Source organism: Musa acuminata, chromosome BXJ1-9, assembly GCF_036884655.1.
Source record: "Musa acuminata AAA Group cultivar baxijiao chromosome BXJ1-9, Cavendish_Baxijiao_AAA, whole genome shotgun sequence".
Classification (NCBI taxonomy): domain Eukaryota; kingdom Viridiplantae; phylum Streptophyta; class Magnoliopsida; order Zingiberales; family Musaceae; genus Musa; species Musa acuminata.
In genome coordinates this window covers 16,275,448-16,297,872 of record NC_088335.1, presented here as the reverse complement: position 1 = coordinate 16,297,872, position 22,425 = coordinate 16,275,448, and the positions used below count along the sequence as shown (strand labels likewise).

At 37.7% G+C, this 22,425-nt stretch overlaps 1 protein-coding gene across 1 annotated transcript; it reads left to right on the top strand.

The window, feature by feature from the left end:
- The first annotated feature begins 14,358 nt into the window (after positions 1-14,358).
- LOC135593386 (NEDD8-specific protease 1-like) lies at positions 14,359-18,134 on the top strand. The gene is made up of 2 exons (XM_065083372.1): positions 14,359-15,191; positions 17,950-18,134. The coding sequence occupies exon 1, from the start codon at positions 14,502-14,504 to the stop codon at positions 15,186-15,188; it is 687 nt and encodes a 228-aa protein (XP_064939444.1). The 5' UTR covers positions 14,359-14,501; the 3' UTR covers positions 15,189-15,191; positions 17,950-18,134.
- Positions 18,135-22,425: the final 4,291 nt, after the last annotated feature.

Below are 22,425 nucleotides of genomic sequence, written 5' to 3'. Positions count from 1 at the left end.
CTTATGAAAAGAGAAGGAATACATGGCTATTTATAGGGCTTCTAAACCCTAACTCCTAATAGGACTCCTAATTAAGACTCTTACTTCTAACCAACTCCTAATATGACTCATACTCAAGACTCCTATTCCCTTACAACTCCTAATTCTTCTATAAGAAAAAACCTCCTAACAGAATGTCCCTTTCAATTAGGACTCTCCTAGTTAGAGTCCTAACAGAGTGTCCCTTTCAATTAGGACTCTCCTAGTTAGAGTCCTAACAGAGTGTCCCTCTCAATTAGGACTCTCATAGCTAGAGTCCTAACACTAGATAACCAAGCATTTACTGTGGATAGCATTCTTACATCATTCCCAATGATCAGGATGTCATCCACATATAATACCAAGAAGGTGATAACGCTTTCACTTACCTTCATGTACACATAAGGTTCATCTTCGTTCTTAACGAAGTCATAATATCTGATTACCTCATCAAATATTATGTTCCAACTTCGGGAAGCTTGCTTTAGTCCATAAATGGATCTAAGCAACTTGCACATCTTATCTGGGCAGTCCTTGGACACGAATCCCTCGGGCTATATCATATACAGCTTATCCTCAAGGTTGCCATTGAGGACTACGGTTTTCACATCCATCTGCCAGATCTCATAATCATAGTGTGCTGCATTAGCCAATAGAATTCAGATGGATTTTAGCATGGCTATGGCTGAGAAGGTTTCATCATAGTCAACACCTTACCTTTGATAATACCCCTTAGCCACTAGCCTTGCTTTATAGGTCTCTACCTTTCCATCTACTCTGATCTTTTTCTTAAAGATCCACTTGCAACCGATGGGTACAACACCCTCGGGCGCATCAACTAGGTTCCAAACCTTGTTGGAGTGCATTGAATCCATCTTAGAATTCATGGCTTCTTGCCACTTCCCGGAGTCTATACTCATAATAGCCTCTTCGTAGGTCTAAGGATTAATATCCTCAACATCCTCTTCTCCAATATGTCCCACATATTTTTTAGGAGGATGGGATACTCTGCCGGACCTACGTAAAGTTGGAACTTGTGTGTTAGGTACCTAAACATACTCGGGTTATAGAGTGGTGCTTGAGCTAGGTTCTCCAACCTCGCTCAACTCTATCATACTCCCACTATCTCCGCCAAGAATGTGTTCCTTCTCAAGGAACACCGCTCTCTTGGCTACAAAGACATTTTGGTCCTCAAGATGATAGAAATAATACCCACAAGTTTCCTTGGGGTATCGCACGAACTTGCACTGCTCCGTCCTTGATTCCAACTTATTGGGATTATATCTTTTAATGTAAGCAGAGTAGTCCCAAATCTTAACAACCTTAAGATCGGGCTTCTTTCCTTTCCATATCTTATATGATGTAGACACTACCGACTTAATTGGAACTCTGTTTAGAAGGTAAGCTATGGTCTCTAGGGCATATTGCCAGAATGAGATGGGTAGGTCAGTAAAACTCATCATGGACTGTACCATGTCTAACAATATATGATTCCTCCTTTAAAATACACCATTGAGCTGAGGTGTATAAGGAGGTGTCCATTGGGATAGAATCCCATGGTTCTTGAGTAACTGGATAAACTCTGTAGTTAAGTACTCACCTCCTCGATCTGATCGAAGAGTCTTGATACTATTTCTAGTTTGATTCTCCACTTCATTCTTATACTCTTTGAATTTCTCAAAGGCCTCAGACTTGTACTTCATTAAGTACACATATACATACCTTGAGAAATCATCAGTAAAGGTAATGAAGTAGGAGTAATCACTAATGACATGAGTTGATATGGGTCCACAAACATCATTATATATGAGTTCTAGTAGTTCAATGGCTTTTTCTCTAGTTCCACTAAATGGAGAGTTGGTCAGTTTTCCACGAAGGCAAGGCTCACAAGTTGCATATGACTTATGATCGAATAGATGTGACCTAGCCTACAATGCCACAGGTATGCACTGTTCACCTCATCTCGTTTCCTCTTAGACACACTTACATTCATGATATGTGGAGTAGTGTCTACCATAAACAAACCATTATGCAGTATTCCTCTCATGATGATCTCATTATCTAATAATATTGAATAATCATTGTTCTCAAAAAATAATTTATATCCACTAACTATCAAACATGAAATGAAAATAACGTTTTTGATAATAGAAGGAACAAAATAACATGCATCCAATGAAATAATAGCTACACCAGGCAGATGTAGGGCAACCTCGCCAATAGCAACTACAGCAACTTTTGTTCCATTGCCCATCGTGAGGTCCATCTCGCTTTTCGCCAGTCTCCTAGGCCTTGTCAAAACCTACAACAAATTACAAATATAATAAGCACTACCGGTATCCAATACTCATATGTTATCATAAGAGTGACAAATGAAAACTGATCATGAATGTACCTGAAGCTTCTCCAAGCTTCTATTTCGCCCTCTTTGCAAGGTACTCTTTGTAGTTCCTCTTCCAATGCTCATCTTTTCCGTAGTGGAAGCACTCGCCTTTGTCCTTTGCTAGGTCTTTCTTAGCAACCTTTGCTTTACCTAGTATGCCCTTGCCCTTGCCCTTCTTAAGGGACATTTTTAGTTTCCTTTTCTTTCTGGTCTCACTAGTGTAGAGAACTGGCTTCTCTTTCTTGATAGTGCTCTCTGCCTCCCTCAATATATTGAGGAGCTCCGGGAGAGTCACCTCAACCTTGTTCATATTAAAATTTATTATGAATTGTGAAAAGGAATCTGGTAGGGACTGAAACACAAGATCCATATATAGGTTATCCTCTAGGACCATTCCTAGATCTGTGAGTTTCTCTATCCACTCATTCATCTTTAGGACATGTTTTTGAACCAGGGTCCCCTTAGTCATCCTAGTGCGGAAGAGGCTCTTGGATATCTCATATCGCTAAGTCATTCCCTGTTCCTTAAATAGTTTGCGGACATATAGGAGAATAGATCTGGCATCCATATTTTCATGCTATCTCTGTTACTCAGGAGTCATGGAGCCCAACATGTAACACTAAGCAAGAGTGGAGTCATCAATGTACTTCACATAGCGAGTGATTTCATCCTCGCTTGCCCCTTTCTCGGGCATAGGCATCATTGTATCAAGGATATATGTGATTATCTTCGCCGTGAGAATAATTCTCAAGTTGCGGAGCCAATCCATATAATTTGGACTAGTGAGGCGGTTAACATCAAGTATGTCACGTAAGGGATTTGAAAGTGACATTTTCTGAAAATAAAGATATAGCATAAATAAATAATATGCAGATTTTGTAAAAATAAACAATCAAGATATGAACTTCCTATCTTAATATGCTCCCACTATTTTACTGGTAAGTCATGCGACTCCCTTAGCATATGAAACGGAAGTCTCCGACAGACTTCTAGTGGGGATCAGGATCCAATCAACGTCTTAGTATAACCTCGAGGGACTTGACAAATCACATTAAGCTCAAAAGATAGGCAACTCTTGCCGATCACAACTCCTTATGATTTTCATTCTATTTGGCCTCCGAATCACCATGGTCTTAAGGGACTCGACCAACCATGATGTTCGGTTAAGTCAACACCATCGTTATGAGATGAGTCTGATTCGATGATATACCCTCGAGGGACTCGACTAAGCATACCATGTTCTCAGGTCACCGGTGACATTTCTATGTCGTAGGCAAGATAGCGAATCATGATATAGGTGAGCCTCGAGGGACTCAACCAACTCAACCTACACTGAGAATCGATCCCTACCTATAATGATGGAAGGATATGTGGGTCAATCTAATTGCCTCATGTTTACCAACTTAATATTGTCGAGAGAGGGGTTTCTTTGATTTTGTCTCCTAATATGACATGTCACACACATACATATTTAATATATATCTACATCGCATGCAAATATATATATACATATCTAGTAGGTGTATAAACGATCACACATCACATGAGCATTTACACCAAATGATCATGGACCATAATCTAATATAATCAGGCCCGAGCCAATGGGCCTAATCACTTACATCAAAATCTATGTGTGTAGCGGTGCATCTCCAACCTTATAATCATCCATCTCGTCCTCGTCAGTTCCATCGTTCTCTCGACACATCTCCATACATCACAATCGTTCGTCTCGTCGGTCCTACTATCGCTTTCATACTCCAACTGCGCCTCCTCATATGATTACAACTTAATTATATACATAATAAATGAAAAATAAAAATGGAGGCTCGTAGGTCCCAATAATAATAATCACAAGTACACATATCACACAGTCCATGATCATCTGTACACATATCATATCATACATTACATTATAAATCATCATCATGTAGGAATACTATATAATAATAAATAATAATAATCAGGGACATACAGAAAATTTTTTAAATTCTGAGGGGTATTTTTATAATTTGGGTAAAAGATAGAATCTGAAATTTCTGAAATTTCGAGGGGCAAAACTATCTTTTGCCCAGAAAACCCTAAGCCCCTTTCTCCCTCTTCCCATTGCGGCTGTCGCCACCTTGCCGACGGCGGCCTGTGCGACGGGGGGTGCCGCCCTTGCCCACGGGCTGCGCCACCCCCGCAGGTGGGCGCCACCGTTGGCGAGCGCCCCTATGGGCATCGCCGCCGAGCGGTTCTATTCACGGGCGCAACGCCCGCAGGCACCGCTGCCCTACGACGCCTCACCCCGCGGGCACAACGGCCCTAGACACCACTACCCCGTCGCGCCACTGCACCTAAGCGCAGCGGCTACAAGTGTCGTTACCTCACAACGCCTCTGCACGCGGGCTGCCAGTGGTAGCGCCAACTGCTGCAGGCTGCGCTAGCAGACTATCGGCTCCTGCAGGCTGCCGACTGCTGGTAGCAAGCCTACTGCACACAGATGGCAACGAGGGTAGCAAGGGAATCAATAGTTGCAACCCTTTCTCGCTTTTGCGTCAACGATTTTGATATTAAAAGCTTCTCCAAAACACAATACACGTAGTTCAAAACTAATTTTTGCACGAATAACCTGGCTTTGATACCATTGTTGGAAAATCTTAGGGGTGACATCATATGCGTAGGGGAAGAACATAAAATAAAGTCCTCAATTCCCAAAGATACTTTCGTCGTCGTGCGAAGATTGATGCATAAAAATCCATGAAATAGAAAACCACATGCGAGATAAATTGTGTTACCTAGGGAGATCGTATATCCTTGAATCCCAACAGATCTCTAGGAGAGGGTGAAGGAGGTTAAGCACTCTCCTCTCTAGTGGTGATCCACACAGCAGGGCTGCGATGATGCTCCTCAAAACTTTAGGCCTGCTCTGAGGTGGAGAGGGGGAGGAGAATAAGAGAGGTAGTAAAAAGCTCTAGCCTATAAACTATTGAAACCCTTATATTTATAGAAGTCCCCTGCCAACTTAACCCTAATTAATCCTCCCCTATTGGGTATTGGATCTCCATCCAACTACCCAAGCATCTTAGATTAGTGAATTTCTATCCAAGAATCTCATGGGCTCATATTGGATCTCATCCATAGGATCCAATAATTCTATGGCTTATTGGATATCCAATTAGATATGGGCTCCGATAGATATCTCATATCTGAACCTCTACTCATCGCAATGCCTACCATATATGTATGACCCTCTAGGCCCAATATCGAGCTGGCCATGAGTCATACCTGTCAGAACTCCTTCTCGCTCAGTGAATTATTATCTTCATAATAATTCACTAGATTCATCGACTACAGATATACTAGGCCACTACGCCGCAGTCACCAGACGATACAGGGGAATCTAATCCATTAGACCTATCTGTCCTTAGTTGTCGGGTACATAGTCCCTCATCTATCTAATATTCTAGAGACCGTATACCAGGCATGATGCTATCAGACCCATACGATTTCTACTCGAGTCTCGCTCTAATTGGATTCTCCCGGAGAATATTTTCTCTCTCAATCCGAATAACCCTAGCCAGGGATTTGTCTGAGTAAGAACATATGAAACATTCCTCTCATGATATCAAGAGTAGATGATTCTCTACCGATACTCAATAGCCCTCGTAAGGATGACTATCACTCCCGATAACCGGCTGTGTTAGATTTGAGACATCCAAACTTGTAAGTCCTGTATCAAAGAGTGGAGCACTCATGTAGGACATTCTTGGTATCTTAAGTCTAAGGACCATATACACCATTAGGACTACGGAGTCACTATTTGACAATAAGGCATCATTAATCATTTAGCATTTCGTAAGCGGATCAATCAGTGAACTCATTCTCCAATGAGCACCTATATTGTATCCCTAGTGTCCCCACATGAGTAGCTATGAGGCTAGCTACATCCATCATATAGACGAATATACAACATACCAGTCTGTCCAGTTATCTCAATGTCCCTCTCGAGTAACCTATGATCGGGATTATTTAGGATCTCTGTTTAAAGGCGAATCAGTCTCATTATCGTGATCTCATCATGATCCGATTCCCATTGCATAGATCCAAGACATCACAATATATATATTCATATATGCAACAAGCAATATAAAGTGATAAATATCAAAATATAATAAGCAAAAAGACTACGTGTCAAGTCACACGTGTCATCACTTATGTGATTAGCTTGTAGGGCACATATGACTAGCAAGAGATGGCTAGGTGGGGTTTATTATAATCTCACAAGGTTTTTGATTAGCTGCTTCTTGGTTAAGTAGGACCCAACCCTGGTAGGGTCCTATCAAGCCCACCCTCTCCAAATCAACATTGTCCTCATGGCTGAGGTTCTATGAACTCAAGGAATCGGGTCTTCGAGTGGTAAATTATTTCGATGCACTAGTACTTCAGTATAGGGACGTCGGTGATGCATCATGATTCTGCGGTCGAGGATGGCCTGTGGTTGGACTTGAATATCTCTATCATTAGTGGTGTTGGGCAGTTGGATATGGGGTGACTCGTGTTCTCCCAACTTGGGCTTCAAACATGACATGTGGAAGACAGGGTGAATTTTAGCATCCTTAGGCAATTTAAGTTTGTATGCCACGGCTTCAATATGCTATGTGATCTGATATGACCCATAAAAATATAGGGATAGCTTCATGGAGGCTCGTGTGTTGATGGAGAGTTTCTTTTATGGCTATAGGCGAAGATAAACCCAATCTCCTACTGAAAATTCTCTTTCGCTTCGTTGTTTGTCGGCTTGCTGCTTCATTCTAGCTTGAGCGGTAGAGAGATTATCTTTTACCAACTGTAGGAGTTTGTCTCTGTCAATAAATTCTTAATTGACCTGATTTACCTTAGTTGAGCCAATTACATACTTTGGAATCACAGGGGCTGGCCGACCATACAATGCTTGGCACATTTTGTAGATGATTGTTATATAGTATTATACTATCATTTGGCCTAAGGGAGCCATTTAGCCCACTCCTTTAGTCGGTAACTAGCAAAATACCGAAGGTACGTCTCTAAACACTTGTTCACTAACTCTGTTTAGCCGTCAATTTGTAGATGATATGTTATGCTCATCTTGAGTTTGGTGCCCTATAACTGAAATAACTCGGTCCAAAATTTACCGGTGAAGATTCTGTCATGATCACTTATAATGGACCTTGGCATCCCATATAGTTTAACAATATTTTCTATGAAAATCTGGGTAATATTAGCAGTAGAGTAGGGATTTCGTACAGTACAAAAATGAGTATATTTCATAAGTCGATCAACCATCACGAGAATTGTGCTTTTACCTTTGGAAGGTGGTAGACCTTTGATAAAGTCGATGGAGATGTCAGTCCACACCGAGTCCGGTATGAGTAGTGGTTGCACCTTCCCTAGACTTGCCACTGTTTCACCCTTGTGCTATTGACATACATCATATTGTGCCACATATTCAGAAATAATTTTTTTCATCCCTCTCTAATAAAAAATTTACTTCACTCTTTTGTAGGTTCTCAGGAATCTGAAGTGCCCTACTGAAGGTGTGGAGTGCATTTCATGCAGGATGATTTTGATGCAAGGAGAGTCGGGTATAAACACAATGCGACCTTTATAGCGTAGATCCCTCGAATCCCAAGTGTAGTGTGCTATTGTACTTGGATCCTCCTCCAATTTTTTTATGATGTTGCTAATCTCTGGATCCTTCTTCCATTCCTCCCTAATGTCCTTAAGGAAGCCGGTGGTACGAAGGGAGATGGCTAAAAATTTAGCTTGCTCAGGCAACCGTGAGAGTGCATATGCAACAACGTTTTCTTTTCCCTTTTTATAAATAATTTCATAATCAAATCCTAGAAGTTTGGTTACTCATTTTTGCTACTCAAGAGATGATATTTTCTACTCCAAAAGTACTTGAGAATTCTATGGTCGGTTTTAATTTGAAATCATCGGCCGATCAGGTAAGGTCTCCACTATGTTCTTGTGTGTACAATGACGAGCATCTCCTTATCATATATTGACATGTTTTAATGGGAGGGAGATAACGTCTTGCTAGTGTATGCGAGTGGTCGATCATCTTGCATGAGAATGACTCCAATTCTAACTCCAGATACATCGATCTTAATGATGAAGGGTCGGTTGAAATCTGGTAGCGCTAGCATCGGCATCATCGTCATGGTGCCTTAAGTTTGTCGAAGGTAGCGAAGGCTTTGTTTGACCATTGGAAGGCATCTTTTTTCAATAGAAAAGTGAGGGGTGCTGTTAGGACTCTAGCTAGGAGAGTTCTAATTGAGAGGGACATTCATGTAAAACTTACCTAAGCTAGCATATTTGCTTTTCTTGAGATAAGCACGATAGCACATTTTTGCATTTTCTTGAGATTTCAAGCTAGCAATTCTTGCCGATGTTCAAGATAGCAATTTCTTCTCTTTTGATAAGTGTAATTTTTGCTTTCTTTTTGAATTGTGCAATTTGCTTCTTTTGAGATAGCAACTTTTTACTTCTCTTTAGATCACAAGCTAACAATTTTAGCAAATTTTACATCGTGCAAGGTAGCAAATTTTTGTGATGTTCAAGATGTCAAGTTCTTTTCCTTGCAATATGTAAGCTAGCAAATATTTGCTTCCTTTGCAAAGTGCATGTTTCTAAATTTTGCAAGATGAGCTAGCGATATTTCTCCCCCTTTGTCAATGTCAAAAAGAAGGGAAGACCCTTTGCGTCAATTTCTAAATCATGACAAAGGTAAGTATCAATCTTATCATTATATTTTCAAATTAAAATATACACATTTTCAAAACCATACATTTCATTTTTCATGCATGATATAAATAAATCAATCATCATTATGAGCATATCATACATGATATTCAAGCATTAAAATTTTTAAGCATTTATCAACATGTTGATCATGATATTAAACATTCATCATTTAAAGCATTCATGATACACATCATATATAATACATTATGTACATCATTATCATAAGTATTGCATGTATCAATACAAATTTATGAATATTTCATGCATTCATATCATCACATAAAAAATATCAAGAAGAATTAGTTGGGTGATGAGATAAATATTTCATGAATACAAGGAATTGCATAAAGATCGTATCATGAAAGATTTAAACATGTGAATACCAAAAGACATGATTTCTTTTTGAAAAATCTCCTCATAAATAATCGAAAGAAAATCTTAGGAGATCGATTAAACAAAAAATCTTGATTCATAATAAAATTTCATGTATCGAATATCGAGAAATCAAGATGATGATTCATAAAAAAAAAACATATCACAAGTTATATTCAAGAGAAAAATCATCATTCATTTTGCCAAATCAACATTTCTTGGGTATGCATTATATCAAACATGGTTTCAAATCTTCAACATATAACATGAATCGAAAATTCCATAAATCGAAAATTCCATGAATCGAAAATTCCATGAATCATTTCGACAAATCTCTTTTTAAATAATCGAGATGATCATCAAGAGAAATCTCATGTTATTCCAAGAAATCAAGATCATGATTTTGATAAAACTCATCTCAAATTCAAATCACCAAAATCATTTTTATGGTTCACAAAATTCATAACATAAGTAGATTCATGATTTCATTGATAATATATTTTCCCTTTTTTAAGTATTTTATTTTAAGTGATTGATTTCATGTTAGCATGCTTTTTCATTTATGTTAAATAAAAACATACATCAACATTTAGGATCGAAAAATGAATTTCGTCATAAAACCATCAAGATCAATAAATCATAAAAATCAAGAGAATCGAAAAATGAAATTTAACACTTTCATATATTCGGACATTGTTTTGCCATATGTTTTTCAAATACACTCATGAAAATAACACATGCTTATCATCATGTATAAGTTAAAATCTCATGCATAAAATTATTAATCATGGTATCAAAATGTTTAATATTACATCATTATGCATTTCTTCAAACATGATTTTATTTAATCAAAATCGAGAAATAACAATGGAAATCAACATGATACACATTATTATTTCTTAACCACATATAGCATGATTTCATATTTTCAATCAAAATCATTTTGTTTGTTTATCATAAAATATGTATTTTTCATGATTATTTTCAAAATTATGAGCATGATCATATTCTTGCATTTTTAATTTCTTTTAAAATATAATTTTTAAGAAAAATAATTATTCTAAAAAAAAATGCATCATGAAAAACATCAAGTAATTTCAAAATAAATTAAGGGGGTTTTGATTACCTCATCGTTGAATGTCATTAAGGCGTAGTTTGCTACCTCGCCTTTGTTGATTTTCTCCTCGTCTTCGGAGGAGCTCGATTCATCCCACTTTATGTTCTTCTTCTTGCGTTCAAAGCAAGTAGTTCCGTTCTTTTTGTTCTTAAATTTTTGTTTCTTTAATCTTTTAAATTTCTTAGTGAGTAGTTCTTGTTCACCATCACTTGAGCTTATGCTCCAATGGTATTCAAATGTTCTATGTCCCAGCAAACTGCTTTTATATCTTTGCTTTAACTGCATCTCGCTTGATCACAAGTTAAAGTGATTTACGAATCGACTTTCTTACCAAAATCGCTTTTATCGTACGAATGCAGTTTTAATCGTCGAAAATTTTCCGCTGCACTAATTCACCCCCCCCTCTTAGTGCTCTTGATCCTAACAATTGATATCAAAGCCCAGTATTTCTCATTTCGAATTTATACCCGAGAGAAATGGCTCTTCATGGCTTTCAAGAGGGCTTATCGGTTGTTCATCCACCATTGTTTAACAGATTGGACTACACTTATTGGAAAACTTAAATGAGAGTTTTCTTGATTTCTATGAATTTGGATTTATGGAATATTGTTGAAAACAGTTTTCAACTTCCCTCTAAACCGATGAACAAATGGTCGGATTTGGAGAAGAAGTATTTTTCTTTAAAGGCAAAGGCTATGAATGCCTTATTTTGTGCTTTGGACAAAAATGAGTTCAATCGGATTTCTATGTGCGAAATGGCTTTCGATATTTGGCGCACTCTTGAAATCACACACGAAGGCACAAGTAGTGTAAAAGATTCTAAAGTAAATTTTTTGATGCATGATTTCGAGCTTTTTCGAATGAAGCCGAGCGAAACCATTATTGATATGTACACTGGTTTCACGGATGTCGTCAATGGTTTAAAAGCTCTTGGCAAATGTTTCTCAAATTTTAAACTTGTTAGTAAAGTTTTGCGATCACTTTCTAAAGCTTGGGAATCAAAAGTAACGGCAATACAAGAAACAAAAGATTTAAATATTCTATCTTAACGCCGATTCGAAAAATACTTAACTATGAAACACGTTCGTAAATGAGCAGAAGGTAGTAAGCTACTGAGGAGGTTTGCAGTAAAGATAAGATGCTCAAAGTAAATGCGAACCGAGATTTAGAGTGGTTCGGTCAAACGTGACCTACATCCACTTTCGGCTTCCTCCTCAAACGAGGTTACCGACGTCCACTAGAGGCCTTCCTTCAATAGGTGAAGGCCAACTACCCTTTTATATTTTCACTCCTTTTAATGGGCTTAGGAGACAACCCTTACAGAATTTCTCTCCTCTCTTGAAAGCTCAAAACTTAGAAGAAAAGAGGGAGGAGAACTTCTAGCCTTTACAATACTTTTGAGTTTTAAAAATCACAAAGTAAGATTGGATTTTCGGTGCTTTTGGTTTGCCCTTTCATTGTTGAAAGGGTGGGGTATTTATAGGCCCCAAACCAGTTTGAATTCCGAACTGAAAACTGTCATCTCCCGAAATTTTGGGGTCTGGCGGTTGCACCGCTTGGGGCGATTGCACCGCCTGGCAGAGCTCGGAGACTGAGCCTCTGGGCGGTGCCACCTCCTGTCAGGGGCGGTTGCACTGCTTGGCAGAGCTCAGAGACTGAGCCTCTAGGCGGTGCCACCTCCTGTCAAGGGCGGTTACACCGCTTGGCAGAGCTCGCAAACCGAGCTCAGGCGGTTCCACCGCTTGTCAGGGGCGGTTGCACCACCCAGTCTCACTCGGAGACTGAGCCTAGGCGGTGCCACCGCCTGACTTGGGCGGTTGCACCACCTAGTCTCGCTCGGGGACTGAGCCCAGGTGGTGCCACCGCTTGACCTGGGCGGTTGCACCGCCTAGCTTTCTTAGGAGATCATATCCTGGGCGGTGCCACCGCCTGACAGGAATTCTGGTCCGAATGGATTGATCTATTTGGTCCAATTTGGGTCTATCAAGGGCCCAATTGCCCCCAGATTAAGTTAATAGGATCACCTCCCATTCCTAACTTAATCTACATGCTAACTACAATATTTCTTAAGACATTTACTGCAACTTACTCTGGTGCGTCAATCGCTTCTTCAAGCGAGCTTCCGGCGAACTTCCGGTGAACATTCGACAAACCTTCGGCAATCCTCCGGCGGACTTCTAGCAAACTCCTGGACTTGCGATGATCCACTTGGCGAGTTCCGACGAGCTTCTTTAGCAAGCTCCTAAACTTCTCGGATTTGTTCCCGCAGAACCTCCGACGATCGTTCGGACTTCCATCGAACTCTCGAAACCCCAACATGATCATGGTCTTGACTCCGGCGTAACTCCTACTGCATGTCTTTCTTCCATCATAGTTAATCCTACACATGTAAAACAAAACTTTGATCAAGACAATTAATCCTAAGCAATTAACCAAGTTGTCCGATATGTCATTGGTCCCTCGACGCTTCGTCCGATTCTTCGACGCATCGTCCTCTCCTGCGGCCTATTGCTCAATCGGCCAGTTGACTCCGCAACTCCGATATCTTTGGCATAATACCCGCTCTTCTTGGCTCGATGCCCGAGTCCACGGCCCGAAGCCTTCTGTCGATACGTCGACTGATCCACCGGCTTGACGTCCAATCTTCTAACATGTTCCTCCGGCACAAAATGATTTTACCTGCTTTAATTGTCTCATCCTGATCGAAGCATCCTACGTCACTCAAAACGCAGATTAAATCATAAACATATATCAAGTGGTTTCATCATCAAAATATGAGATTCAACGGTACTTTTTCTTTTTGTTGATGACAAAGGGGGAGAGGATATGATGATATAAGAATCATACATGGTAGGATGTAATATTCTTTGATCTTTTGATACCATGATGATTTAAAATATTTATGATGATGCATGCAAAACTTATAATAATGATATATGCAATACAATGATATGCATATAATGTATGAAATATTCATGATGAAATATTGCTTTGATTTAAATTCAAGGTTCTATCAATATGACATATTGATAGAGGGAGTTAAGGTTAACTTCGTATTATCATTATAAAAAAAAAAGATTATTGAATCTCAAATTTTAATGATAAAATTAATTGATATTATTTATTTTGAGTCGGAGGCTGCATGTTTATCTGATAGGTGATTGTCTTGTTACAGGACAAAACCTTAGTGAAGTGACCTGCTTTACTACTACACTTTCTACGGGGCAAACCTTAAGATACCCCAACTCTTCATCGAGCTGATCAGGAACCTGCTTTACTTTATACTTTCAAAGAATTTTGAGAATAGAAAGCTTGTAGTATAAATCTCTTCTGTGCTTTGCTCTTATCAATCTTTCTTCGGTAGCTTAGTCACCCTATTTTGATATATTGTTGTCAGTATCATAGTAGTGTTCCTCACATAGATATTATTATGCACAACTAAGATACAAGGAGGATCACATCGTGTAATTATCTAGCATATAATAGGTCAAACTGTAATTTGATCTACCAAATGCAATCGAGGAGGTAATCATTTATGTGATATGTGTGATGAAGATTTATATAAAAATATTGAAACTGATATATAATTTTAGATTGTATTGATGATTATCAGTTTACTGTTTAATTCAGGCTTATCTAATTTAATGTCTTAGCATATTTAACCTAAGAGCAATAGCGGACCGGCCATGGTGCGGTTTCGGCCTCACGTCGTCCTCTTAACGGATTGGGCTTCGTTATTGCTATCTTCCGGCTCGACGCGTTCTTCTCCGCTTGGCATCTCCTTCTCCTCCGAAGTGAAGCCGCTTGTCGCTCCTTGCACGCCCGCTCTCAGTGCGAGGGCCCATGGCGCCGCCCAATAACAAGGGCGACGAGAAGATCCTGAGCTACCTCGACGTGGTTATGAGGCGATCCGACCTCGACATCCTCCGCGGCCCCCATTACCTCAACGACCGCATCATCGAGTTCTACTTCGCCCACCTCGCCTCCCTCTGCCCCTCCCCGCGCGCCCTCCTCCTTCCGCCCTCCATCTCCTTCTGGCTCGCCAACTGCCACGACCCCCAATCCCTCCGCCAGTTCGCCGACCCCCTCCGCCTCCCCGATCGGGACCTCGTCCTCTTCCCCGTCAACAGCAACGTCGACGTCACGGTCGCTGGGGGCGGTTCCCACTGGAGCCTCCTCGTTTACTGCCGGGAGACCGGCGAATTCGTGCACCACGACAGCTGCCGCGGCGCCAATCGGTGTCACGGGGAGCGGCTTTTCCACGCCGTCAGCGGGTTCGTCGATGATGGCGGCGAGCCCCCGCGGTTCGTTGAGGGGTTCACGCCGCAGCAGACCAACGGGTACGACTGCGGGTTGTTTGTGATGGCCATCGCCAAAGTGGTCTATGACTGGTATGTCGCCCGTGGGGGGTGCGCGGACGGGGAGGACGGGTGGTTCGCCGCCTTGAAGGAGGAAGTCGATGCTGATGCGGTGGACAAGCTGAGAGACGAAGTTTTGAGGCTTATTTTGAGCTTGATGGAGCCTAAGTGATGGGTAACGAATTTGATTCTCTTGTTACTTGGCTTTACTTCAGCTTGCTGCTTTTTTCTTGCAACTGATGCTTGAATGCCTGGAGTTAATTGCAGAAAGAGGATTAAGCCGTGAGTGGATTGTGATTTTGTCTGTTTTTGGTTGCTTTCTAGCTGCTACTTCTGCATATTGCTCAGTTTCTGGTTATTTTGGGTAGATAAAGTTGCTTGCAATTTGGAGGATCACAGATTTAAAAGAATGTAGCTGTAGATCAGTAGAAAACCCACTCGTATCGAAAACCACTGTATTAGTTCAGGTTCAGCTTTATTACACTCATCTGTTTATGATTGTTGCTTTATTAGTGACATTATTTGGATTGTTACTCTTATGTTTGTTTCTCTTACACTTTCATAATTTGTATGTACTAAACAACTGCAAAGGGTCCTTTCAGAATTGTAGCTTGTTGGTTTAGCATGATAATTCTTCTTTGCAACACTTACTCTTGTCCTGGTGTTCAATTGCTGATAGACAAAGAGAATACTGATTTATTTAATCCTAAAGAGTTCCAGGATCATAGAATTGCAAGTTCATTTTATTTTAATTGTTAACTGCATGTTATACAAGTACATGTGTGACCATCTTAATAACCAATCCCTTATTTGTGGTTTGAAAACATAGCCTATGCATATAAATAGATTGGAATTAGGAAATCTAGTTCAGTTGAGCCTTTATTTGACTGCTTTTAAGATTCATCTTCTATAGCTACAAATCTTGATAAGAGAACCTTCTGATGAACTTGTGAACTAGGGTATCCTTAATCCAGTATTTTACTTGTCAAAGTTTTGGCATTTTAAGCAGTTCGTGTGGTAATCCGGATTTTGAAGAACGACATGGTACATTTGCTAGAAGTTCAAAAAGAAATCAAGGGACATAGAGAACAGAATAATGTTGTGTGAGATGTATTTATTTGAAACATATAAAATAACATGAACAAAAACAGGGGAACAGACAAAGAGAAAAACCAGTAAATGCAACTTGTAGCAAAGGAATTCCTATTCTGGAATTGTTTTGTAAACCAGACTTGAATCACTCTGTAACCGTATTGGATCTGGAAGAACTTTCGTGCCTAGGAGCCTGGAGTACCTTTGGGAAGCATGCAGCCAAGGAGAGAATCAAAAGAGACTTGGATGCCTCCTTTTTTATTTATAGGAATTGTTTACTACGGTACGAAACAAACTTAAAGTAGCTTATGTTGAAGGCTTAAATAGTTCAATCCCTAGATCTTTTCTTTTTATATTTTTTTTATGGTAAATATACTTATCCATTTCTTAACTTGGCCTTACATCCCTGTAAAAGATCTGGAGTTAATTTTTCGAAATTCTTCACCTAACATTACAACATTAGGCTGGTTAATGGAGTCATGGACCAAATGTTGATGCTATCTATCTTCTTTTGGTGTGATTATCCAATATAGGGACGAAAAACTTGATCTAGCAAATTGGTTTATGACCTAGTTTAATCAGCAAGCTTTTTATCTTATCCTATCTTATTACTTTTGAGCTAAAGAGTATCTTCTTGTCTAAGGTACTAGTTCTATGACTATGTAAAAGAATGAAGTTTATCAGTGTGCTTCAAAATGGTTGTCTATATTGTAAGTGACTACTAGTTGTGTAATTTATACATACAATTCTAAACATGACGTAATGATGGGGTTGCCTTCAGTATAGGGACAAATACTTCCCTCTCCCTTGTTTTTCTTCTCTTTCCTGTCCTAGCTATTAACTAAAGGAGTGGAGCAACTCTCATATTATGTCTCTTTCATTCACAATTTGAGCTGTATAGCTGAATAAGGAGGGTAAAAGAAACAAATGTTTTATGCAGGTGCCTTTTGGAAAAAGAGTTAAAATCCCTTAATGGCTGCCAACTAAGGTCCATTTTTTGTTCTCAATAGTTCATTTGTATTGGTCAACAAACTTTAATGATATCCATTTCTCTATGGAAACAAACACGTGGAAGATACTGAATGGATTTCTTTCTGAAAACAACCATATGGGAGGGACTGAAGAATGGTCCTTTGTAGATGATTTGTTGCAGACAATCTAAAAATTCCATTAGTGTCCTGCAGAAATTTCTTTTCCGAATAAAAGGACCTATTGTGGCTTTTCCAAGTTCTAGACACAGGCTTCGTTTTAGTGTAAGACATTTCATGAAGTGGAGTGAAGGAATGAATCCTATCATGATTCGATGAGATAATTGACCCATTAAGTTGAAGTTTCGATCATTGACCCGAAATATTTAAACTCAGATTGATAATAATAGATCCCTAAAGCCCTCTAAACTAATCCAAATCGTCTTTCACATTTAATATAGAAACTAAGATGTCATGGTTTTTCCTATTTGTTAAGGTTTGTCATTGGTGCATGTGAGATCCAATCTTAATGGAGAATATTTCTTTCTTCGATTGCTCGCCATGTTCAATATTAGGTTCTCTTTAATACTTTTTATGTTAAGAGATGTGGAAGGATATTTGACATGGGTTATAGGATATATGAGTTGCTTAAACATTTTAAACTAATGATTTAAACCTATCAAATTTATGAAGTGTTCGGATCAGATCACGACAAATCTAGAAGGGAATCAATCTTTTTAGTTTATGGTAGAAAACAGGTCCCTCGCAACATATTTAAAATGTTTCTCGTACAATGTCCTTGATAGAGTTGAACTTACACAGTTTTCTTAATTGCTATCCTGCTGTCAACAATTTACAACATCTATTCTACAGATGCGTTGGTTGGAACTCAGCCGCAGCTGCAAGTGCGGATATTTTGTCATACAACTGCCACGCAGATAAATAGTGTGTTTCTCTACTTTTGCGGACCAAAAATATGTACAATCTTGCAGACCAAGAATATGTGCAATCCTGAAGATAATAGTTACTTTTCGCGTACAGAGCTACGCTAAAAACAATGGTGGTTACACAGTGAAATTAGCCCTCCCTCCGAAGAGTGGGCACGAATGTGCTGCCCAGCATGTATGAGTTCATCTGCTTTTTAAGTCCTTCCTCTATGTTCACGTTTTGCCAGTTTGATGGTTCAAACTGCACTTCTACTTGTTCTGTTATGTACTGCATTATTCTTCATGGCTTCTCTCAGTGTCAACACATCCTCCCATCTTTCTGCTGCAGCATACATATTTGATAGTGCAACGTAATCTTCGCAGTTGTCAGGCTTTTATGTTGATCCCTTCTCCAACTGCAGCAGAATCTTCCCAATCTCCCGCCCGAGCTTTTCGTGCTTGTAGATCCTGCAAGCGCCCAGCAAAGCCCTCCACACGATCGCGTCCGGCTCGATCGGCATTCTTACGAACGCATGTGCTTGTTCTACCATCCCAACTCGCCCGAGAAGGTCCACCATGCAACCGCATGAATGGCTCAACTCCGAACTTGCTCTTCATGGCGTCGAACAGGTAGAGACCCTCCTCGGCCAGCCCACGGTGGCAACACGCAGAGAGCAATCCTGTGAAGGTAACTGCATTGGGCCATAGGGCTTCCTTCACCATCTCTTCCAGCAGTTTCAACGCCGCCTTGCCTTCGTCGTGGATCGCGAACCCTGCTACCAAGTCGCTCCATGTCTACACGTTTCTGTCCCTCATATTGTCGAACACTTTCAGGGCACTGGCAAGGCATCTGCATTTGGAATGCATGTCCGCTAATCCAGTGCCGATGAACACACAATCTTCGTGATGCGTGACAGTTTTTGTATACGTAAGCATGTGTTGTGCTGCCCAAGGCCAGATTGCCGATCTGAAAACAGGCAGAGATCAGAGCGACGACTGTCCTGTCTGTGATCTCTAACCCCTTTTTTTAGCATTTCATCGAACAAGACCAATGCCTCTTCTGCGCGATTATTGAGACAGCAGTCCATAATCAAAGCGTCTCACTCAACGTAAATTAATTATTATAAATGATATATAACAATTGAAGCATTAAGGTGAGGACTAGATGATATCGAGAAAAAAGGATAATCAAAAAGAGGTAAGATTTTTTTTAATTAATTTTGATTTATGTTTTGAAATCTTAATGTTAATATTACTATAATTTTATGATGCATAATTATGTTTTAATTTCAAAATTTTATGATTAGTAAATAATGATAATTGATTTATAATGTTAGAATGATTATTTGATTTATATTAATCTCTTAAGCTTAAGTGAATTTTAATATTAATTTAATTATTAAAATTCTAAATTTTAGATTAGCATAATAGTTCTAATTTATTTAATTAAATATATCTATCTTTCAAGAATTATGTATGAATTTTTATAATGTAATTAGTTTTAAATTTAAGATTGTGAACTAAAATTTTTAATTAATGGATTTGAATTATTCATTAATAATTTTAGATATTGAAATCTAATTTGATAAGAGGAGTTTAATTTAGGTTTGAGTTGAGTCAAGTTGATCTGTCAAACCAAATCAACTCAGCCCATGTGTTCATGTACAACTCAGTCCATGTGGTTAAGTAGAACCTAGCCCATGTGACTCGGCATGACCCAGCTTATGTGGCCGGGTAGGAGCCAACACATAGAGCAAGGTACAACCCACCCCACGTGATCATGCATGACCCAACCCAAGTGGCTAGGTACGATTCAATCCATGTAACCATGTATGACCCAACCCATATGGTAAAGTATGACCCAACCATGTGGCCAAGCATGGCTCGACTCATGTGGCTAGGTACGATCCAATCCATATGGTCAGATATGATCTTAACTCATGTGTCTATGTATAATCAATTCGCGAGCCAAGTATGATATAGTTCAATAGTAAAGCTCAACCTAACTTATAAGTGAGGTTTAGCTTAGTCCATGAAGTTAAGCCTGCCCAACTATGCGATTGGCATTAGACATATCGTTGTTCTTTTTATATAGCAAGTTGTACCTCAACTCAACATATTATTTGTAACAGACATATGTAGCATATATGATCCATCCAAAACTCAAGTGGGTTGGTTTGGTTTAGGTTAGCACTATACGACATAGTCCAATTTTCTCTCTCTCTATTGGTTTGAGCTCGTTAATTAACTAAATCATATAGGTTTGATTGGTTAAAGCCGATTTAGGGTGATTCCAGATTAACTTGACTAGTTCAAACCTATTTGACCTAATCGAAATCAATCATATCTAAATTAGACTAGTCTAGAGTGATTCTAGACTAGTTCTATAAGGATTTGAGGTTGGTTCCATTATATCATAATTAAATTTAGTTTGGTTTAAGTCAATTGAGCTATTCCAATTAGGATTTTGGTTGATTGAGGACTATTGAGAGATTGATGTTTCATGCATTTAGGATTTGATGAATTTAAATGTTTTATCTGAAGATATCATTTAAAAATGATTATTGATTTTTACTTTCTGATATTGATATGATTATTATCATGTAATAGATATGACTAGGCTAGTAGTTTATATTAGAAGTGCAACATGTGAAAGGAGCTACGGGCCAATGCAGAGCCACCAATTAACATAGTTTAGCAGATTTATATTAAGTATGGTCTCTTATAATATTTAATCATATTAATTTCTTGATGTATACGTGAGTGAATGGATGAATATAAATGAATGATCATGGATGTTTATGTATCTCTACCGAGGGCAAGTATCAAAGTAATGATTCTGAGAACCAACTGGAATATGGGATCCTAAGGTTAGAATATTAGATTACCCAATTCGTTTTTAAAATTTAGATTATGAGAATTAGATTATAATGCAACTAAAATATGAATTTAAGATATTAGGATTATTTTAGTGAGTCAAATATGAGTTTTTTTTTAAAAAAATAATTGATTAAAGATGTTAGAATCTCGACTTGAAATGAGATTATTGAGTAAAAGGTCAAAATTTTTATTTTTTTTCTAAATTAAAATAAGTGTTCTATTAGTTTATCTTATAAACTCGTTTTATATTTTGAATATGATTTTGCCATTACCCTCTTCTCCCATTTTTACAAAGTAGATAAGGTTTGCTAATTTAATTATAGAATGTATTATTTTTCTTTTGAGATATATATGATAAATAAATATTATTAATTGACTTAGTTATTCAATGCACATATTAGATTTATATCTAATACCGAAAATAATAATAATAATAATAATAATAATAATAATAATAATAATAATAATAATAATTTGGTAATCAGATTAGAAATATTATATGATGCTTATGTTCATGGTAAAATATTTATATTTATATTTTATTTTATAAAAAAGTAAATAAATTAAGTTTTTGCACAAGTCTTATAGCATTTATTATTTTGACCATATCATTTTTATGTTGGAGATCTAAAATTAATTCATAAAATTTTGTTATAAATTTAAAGTAGATTATAATGAAGGAACTTTGACATAATTCTATTATAGTTTCATATATTATTTTTGTTACCATTTGTTCTAGAATATTATTTTATCTATAATTATGAATAGGGTAAATTTAATAAAACATATTTGTTACTACGTGGATTCTTTAGGATCGATGATTAATTATCTTTTATAGTTTTGTCTTACATTGTTATGAATGTTTATAGTTAACATATTTAGTTTTACTAATTGAAGATTATACTAAGTATCAATTATTCTCTCGGATGTAAAAGTTTTGATAATTTTAAGTTTAAAATTTTATAGGATCTTTTAAAAATATAAATTAAAAAGTATTTACCTTTATAATTTTTGTTATCATACATTATTCTTAAAATTGAGATTAGATTTGACATGTGCTAGGATGGTTTGTAGAAGTTATTATTGATATTAATAAAATATGTGCTTTTGAAGTTGAATAAATTTGTTAGTGCATTGATATTTAAACTTAATTGTATGAGTAATTAATTTAAATAAAATTTTAATTTAATGTCAAATTAATTATCAGATATTATTTGTTTAATGTAATGACGAGTCTAATGAGAATTAAATATAATGTTATTTCTTTGACACATATAATATATAAATAATTTGAAATTATAAAAAGAAATATATGTTGAATAGTTGGATAATTTTTCTATCATTTTAATTGCTTTTGTTTGTTGAGTTGTCTCAACTTATATTTTATGTCAACAATCAATTAATTTTTAAAACTTAAAAATTTTATTGATTTATTAGATATAGAATTTGATATACTTGTTATGGGTAATCTAAAATCAAATTTATTCAATAAGTTTCATTAATCTATCATATATTTTATGTTAAAAAATATATATTTTTGACT

What these genes read in the sequence shown, in the direction of transcription:
- LOC135593386 (XM_065083372.1), top strand. Translation starts at nt 14,502, where the DNA reads ATGGCGCCGCCCAATAACAAGGGCGACGAGAAGATCCTGAGCTACCTC.